The sequence below is a fragment of the Phocoena sinus genome, chromosome 14 (genome assembly GCF_008692025.1).
Source record: "Phocoena sinus isolate mPhoSin1 chromosome 14, mPhoSin1.pri, whole genome shotgun sequence".
NCBI lineage: Eukaryota > Metazoa > Chordata > Mammalia > Artiodactyla > Phocoenidae > Phocoena > Phocoena sinus.
In genome coordinates this window covers 63,255,965-63,261,964 of record NC_045776.1, presented here as the reverse complement: position 1 = coordinate 63,261,964, position 6,000 = coordinate 63,255,965, and the positions used below count along the sequence as shown (strand labels likewise).

Genomic DNA, 6,000 nt, shown 5'->3' with positions numbered 1-6,000 from the left:
TTTTAAGTTTTCCATCGTGTGGAAGCCACCCCTGGGCTGTCGGTGCCATGAGGCGGCCCCGAGCCAGCTAACCGCCCATCCACCCACCCACAGGTTTTACGTCTGGCTCAGCTTATCACACAGGCCAAGCAGACGGCCAAGTCCCTCTCTGACCAGCATGGGGAGAGCACGGCCGCCCGTCCCTTCCTGTCGTGGCTGGGCTTCTACCCCGCGGACACCAATGGCTCCTACCCAGGCAATGACCTGGATGAGATGGGGCAGGACAGCGTCCGCAAGACGGATGAGTACCTGGAGAAGGCCCTGGAGTACCTGTGCCAAGTGTTCCGGGTACGCCCTTGGCCCTGCTCACCTCCCCCAGGTGTCACGTGCCTGGGCCCCTCGTTGCCGTTTGAGGCCCAGCGGGGGGAAGGCCTCCCTCCACCTTGGAAGTGACGGCAGGCATCTCCCCAACAGCTCAGCGAGGCCCAGCTCGCCCAGCTCACCCTCGCCCTGGGGACCACGCAGGATGAGAACGGGAAGAAGCAGCTCCCAGACTGCATCGTGGGGGAGGACGGACTCATCCTCACACCCCTGGGCCGGTATCAGGTGAGGCCCACATCCCGAGGGGTCGGGCTCTCCAGGGCCCTCTGGGCAGTGTGGCCATGGCTCCCGGGGGCTCACCTCCTGCTGCTTCCAGATCATCAACGGGCTTCGGCGCTTTGACATCGAGTACCAAGGAGACTCGGAGCTGCAGCCCATCCGGAGCTACGAGATTGCCAGCCTGGTCCGAGTGCTCTTCCGACTGTCCTCCGCCATCAACCGCAGGGTGAGTGTGGGAGGGAGGGCCGCCCCCCCGGCCCCGCCAGCCCGCGAGCGGCAGATGAGAGTGGGGCCTGTCTGTGCTCTAGTTCGCAGGTCAGATGGCGGCCCTGTGTTCGCGGGCCGACTTCCTCGGCAGCTTCTGTCGCTACCACCTCCTGGAGCCTGGGCTATCGGACAGGCGCCTGCTGAGCCCCGTGGGGCGGGGGCATGCGGCCAGCCTTGCCCGGGGCCCCCGGCTCAGCCTGCGCTTCCTGGGCAGCTACCGGACGCTGCTGGCCCTGCTGCTGGCCTTCTTCGTGGCCTCTCTGTTCTGCATCGGGCCCCTGCTCTGTGCCCTGCTCCTCGTGCTGGGCTATGTCCTCTACGCCATGGCCATGACACTGCTAACCGATCAGGGCAAGCTGCACCAGCTCTGACTGCAGGCCGGCCACCACCCCCAGGCACCAGGGAGGCCACTCTGCACCCAACACCTGTCACCTTCGTACTTCCAGGGGGCGTTTTCTTGCAGCCCTGGAACCATCTGAAGAGAACCTGAAAAGCGAGGGCAGGGATAGGCAGAGAGGTAGCCACACGGGGCGGGCAGCCTGCCGGCCCTGGGCCTCCCCGTTTCCTCAGCCAGAGGGCCTGCAGGGCGACGCCTTTCTCTTCCTCAGCGTGTGAAGCTCAGGAGTTGGGCCTCCCCGGATGGCCTGCGGCCTCTGCCTTTGCCGCCCTGGAGGTGGGCGGTGAGACCCCAACATGGGAACCCAGCCTCTGGCTCCAGAGAATAATCGGGCCCTAAAAGAGAGCCCTAAGAAAATTAGACGATGGTTCTCTGTTTCATTTTTAAACCTGATTTTGCTGCCACGTTTGGCAAAGTTAGGGCCACTGTATTTTCCCAGTAGTTCCAAGTCTGGGCCATATGCCTGCTTTTGAGGAGAGACCCTCTGAGAACACAGATGCCCCCAGGCCACAGAGCAGGTCGTCAGGGCTGTCACCACCTTGTTCCCTGTGGGTGGTCTACAACCAAAGATGGTCAAAAGCATCATTTGTATCTTCAGTCAAATCAAGCACTCAAAGACACTGATTTTTTGGTAAGATTTAAATATCCAAAGTATATGACAAATGCGAGTTCACTGTCAGAAATCCTCACAGCATCTCACACGCGTTTCATTCTACAGATGACGTACCAGGGAGAACTTTTCAACCGAGATTTTTAAAAGCCTTAGTCTTTGGTGTATTTTTTTAAGTTTTCAAACTGTAAGTATTGGGCTTTGTATTTTGATGTAAACTCGGAGTAGTGGCATTTGGGGCCTGTGACCAGTAACTAAACCAAACTTGTAACCGACCATGGATCTGAATAAACCTGTTCTCGGTCCTGAGTCTTGTGGTGCCTGGCCCCGCCCCCAGGGTGGCCTACTACACGGGGTCCTCTGCACACTCAGGGGCTGCGGAGATGCCACTGGGCACCCAGCGTCCCTCACCATGGGATTCCCTTGGGCAGATGCAAACACGGACGTGACTGTGATGGGACAGGGCAGCCACTGGCAGGTCTGAGATGCGAGAACACTGCCTACAACTCAGTGGGGCAGACATGGTCTTCATACTAAGAGCTAGGATCCTGGGACCCGTGTTGCAATTTCTGTGGCTTCTGCAGGGGTGCGTGTGACCAGGGAACCGAAATGTACTCACCAACCACATGGCCTAGCCTGAGTGTTAAATGTCCCCCTTTCCCTGGGCCAGGCAACTGCTGTGGTCAAATTCTATGGAAATAGGAAGTAAGACAGAGTTTCTACAAGTTCACATTGATAGATTACGGGCTTTTGTTAACAAACTTTGTGAGATGATGGTCTGGGGTCTGCCATCCGTGGCACCGGTCCCTGATGACGCCTCTTTTTGGCCTCCCCTGATGGACATCCGCCTGCCTGCGAGGGTAGGACCTGCCCCCCCACAATCTCTCCAAGGTTCTGCTCGCCCCCAAGCCTCACTTCACCTACACACCCATTAACCATAGAACAGCCACCTACTGTGTGCCACCCTCAGCTGTGCTGGGACACGTGAGGGACCTCATGGTGCAAAGTCCAGAAGTCAAAGATCGAAGCAAACACTAAGGTCAAGGAGGGGCCAGCAGACTTACCTGGTGGCGCACTGGTTAAGAATCCGCCTGCTAATGCAGGGGACACAGGTTCGAGCCCTAGTCCGGGAAGATCCCATTTGCCGTGAAGCAACTAAGCCCATGTGCCCCAACTACTAAGCCTGTGCTCTAGAGCTCGCAAGCCACAGCTACTGAAACCAGTGCGCCTAGAACCCGTGCTTTGCAACAAGAGAAGCCACCGCAATGAGAAGCCCGCACACCGCGATGAAGAGTAGCCCCCACTCGGCCAGGGTGCCAGTGGTTGGGCCTGGGGCCTGGTTTTGGGGAGGGTGGTTTGGGGCCCATGGTGCTCAGTGGCTTGCGCCCAGGGAGCTGAGCGGATGAGGGTGATGCGGACCCTACCTTCACGATGACCCCGAGTTAGTTTGCGGGGCTCTAGCTGCAGAGTAGAGAAAGGCATGGATGGAGCAGAGGCAGAAGTGTCACTGAGCCAGATGCTGAGATGCTGAGGTTCACAGCAGAGAAAAGAGGCTGCCTACCCAAGGGCCGAGGACGGGTATTTACAGGATGAGGCTGAGGCACAGGAGGTGGGGAAAGGTGATTGGAAATAAGAAAATGGTGAGGCAGCCGTTCTGTGAGGGACACAGGTTCTGAGGGGCAGTGCCTGGCCTGACGGCATAGGTGGAAACTAAGTCCCGTGACTAGTTTACAATTAAATTCTGGTTCCCTTCCTTCCCGGCTGCACCTACATGGTCACGTTTGCCTCATCAATAAAGAGCAATGCAGGTCAGGTGCCTGGAGCCTCAGCTTCCCAATAAGCATCACGTTCACGTGCCATTCTGAGTCATCTTCCGGGGCAAGATGGCCTGTACAGGTTACAGAGACAGAGACCCCCAGGTCACAGATGATTAAGGTGATGAACCCCAGCCCCTCTATACGTCCCCTTTAAAAACCACTAAGAGGCCACGTTGCAGTGGGTCTGAGGCCTGCTCCCCACTCCCTTGCTCGGCACCCTGCAAACAACATCCTTAGTTTGCTGCAAAGCCTGCCGTCAGAGGTTGACTTGCTGCCCACAGGTACATGAGCCCAGTGCTCGGTTTCAGTTGGACGGTTGGTGGTCCTAACCACTCACCAGCTCAGCTCGAACTGGACACAGCTGATACCAAGTTCCTGAAGCAACAACTCAGGCAAAAGTCTTACCGTTTAGGCTCCGTGCCACTCAGAGGATACGCAAATTTTCATAAAAACAATTCAAGCGATGCTGCAACTAGAGAAAGCCCGTACACAGCAATGAAGACCCAACGCAGCCAAAAAAATAAATTTTTTTAAAAAAGCAGCTGTTGTTAAAAAATTGAAGTGAACTTGGTCGGGGAAGGCAGATCATAGGTGGATTGGATCTAGGTGATGCCAATCCTCAGGGCCCTTGGTTTCAGAGGTGCAGCAGTGGAAAGGCGGTGGGGGGGGGTGCTCTCAGCTGCAGGGATGGTACTGGGGGATGGGGCACATCTAGGGGGGACACATCCGAGGAGAGGCTGCTGGCCCGGCTCCCGGAGGTCAGGCTGAAGATGGGGGTTGTCTCCGTGTTTGCCCTCACCTCACCGAAGCGTCTGGTGGTTTATGCCAACTGCCCAACCCCTCAACTCCCCCAACACCCCGATTTTCACCCTCTGGCCACCACCCTAACCGCTGCCAAAGGGTCAAACCTGGTTGCCTCTCAGAGCCCCCGGCTCTGGCCTCCTGGCGGCATCTCCCAGCCCCGCAGCCCACGCTGGACTCACTGTCCTTCATGACCTGTTTCCCATGAGGTATCCAGTAACATCCAAGCGTCTGTGTCCTACAGAACGTCCTTCGGAAAGCTTGGGGTTTGTGTATCTGAAATCTCCAACAAGACCTGAGCTTGGGGCAGCCAGTCAAGAAGGAGCTGCTGACTCAGCTGGCCCCACCACCCGGAAGTGGCCTCTGACGTCCCCTTCCAGCAGGCCAGGGGTTTCTGCTGGGCTCTCAGGTGGTCTCTGAGGGTCTGCACCCCCTCCCTCCCCACCAGGGGACCCCCACCCCCCCCAAGCCTCCCCTTCCCTCCACCTCCCAGGCTGGACTAAGAGCCCCCTCTGTACTCACCCGCCCTGGTCCACAAATAAAAGCAAAGAGATACTTCTTGTCACTTGTGTGATGCTGGGCACTTCAAGATGCTGAATAAATACTTGTGACTGATTCTCCGATGTGTATGTTTGCTCCTTGTGGACAATTATTGTACTTTTTCTCTCCAGCAGTGAGCAAGCACATAGTAGCTGCTCAATAAATAACTTATTTTACCTATTATATACACATCCAGCTCCTCACATCTCAGGAATCAAAATATGAACTATTGGATAAATTAATTTGTACATGAGCAGAAAAGGATTAGGATAGGAAAAGGTGCTCTTCAGTCTAACGTTGAACAAAAACCAACAAGGAAACGTGTGGTCACTGTGTTGAAGGGACCTGTCCAACATTCAGATCATAGACGGACGTATAAGAAAGGGCTAAAACTAGAACTGTCAAGAGAAAACACAGGAGTAAATATTCATAACTGTGAAGTACTAATGGTTTTTCAGATATGACACCAAAAGCGCAAGTGACAAAAATTCAGAGAAATGAAAACATGTACAACAATATACATGTTTTCCCATCATATTACCTTTTTTTTTTTTTTGCGGTACGCGGGCCTCTCACTGCCGCGGCCCCTCCTGTTGCAGAGCACATGCTCCGGACACACAGGCCCAGCGGCCATGGCCCACGGACCCAGCCGCTCCGAGGCATGTGGGATCCTCCTGGACCGGGGCATGAACCCGTGTCCCCTGCATTGGCAGGCAGACTCTCAACCACTGCGCCACCAGGGAAGCCCCATATTACTTTTTATTTTTTTAAACCCTTTTCTGCACATTGCTTTCCCTGTTCATAAATTGGAAATGTAATAACACTTGCCTTGACAAATTTATTTCAAGGATGAAATGAGATAATGCACAGGAACTCTAGGCTCTTATATGACTGCAAAGGAGTGGAGGGTGCCACATCGCAGCCCTCAGCTGTGGCTGAAAAGATAGTCATCATTTCCCATGTGACACTTGCTTACTTAAATCAGCAGG

At 55.3% G+C, this 6,000-nt stretch overlaps 1 protein-coding gene across 12 annotated transcripts in view; it reads left to right on the top strand.

Annotated features, from left to right (window-relative positions):
* Positions 1-2,159, top strand: part of SMPD4 (sphingomyelin phosphodiesterase 4) — a 20,885-nt gene extending 18,726 nt beyond the window's left edge. For all 12 annotated transcript variants that reach the window (XM_032654230.1, XM_032654228.1, XM_032654234.1 and 9 more), the window contains 4 exons: positions 94-327; positions 454-585; positions 677-805; positions 888-2,159. In XM_032654230.1, the coding sequence (XP_032510121.1) occupies positions 94-327; positions 454-585; positions 677-805; positions 888-1,217 (825 nt within the window). In that variant the 3' untranslated portion in view covers positions 1,218-2,159. The remainder of the gene's footprint in view (positions 1-93; positions 328-453; positions 586-676; positions 806-887) is intronic.
* Positions 2,160-6,000: the final 3,841 nt, after the last annotated feature.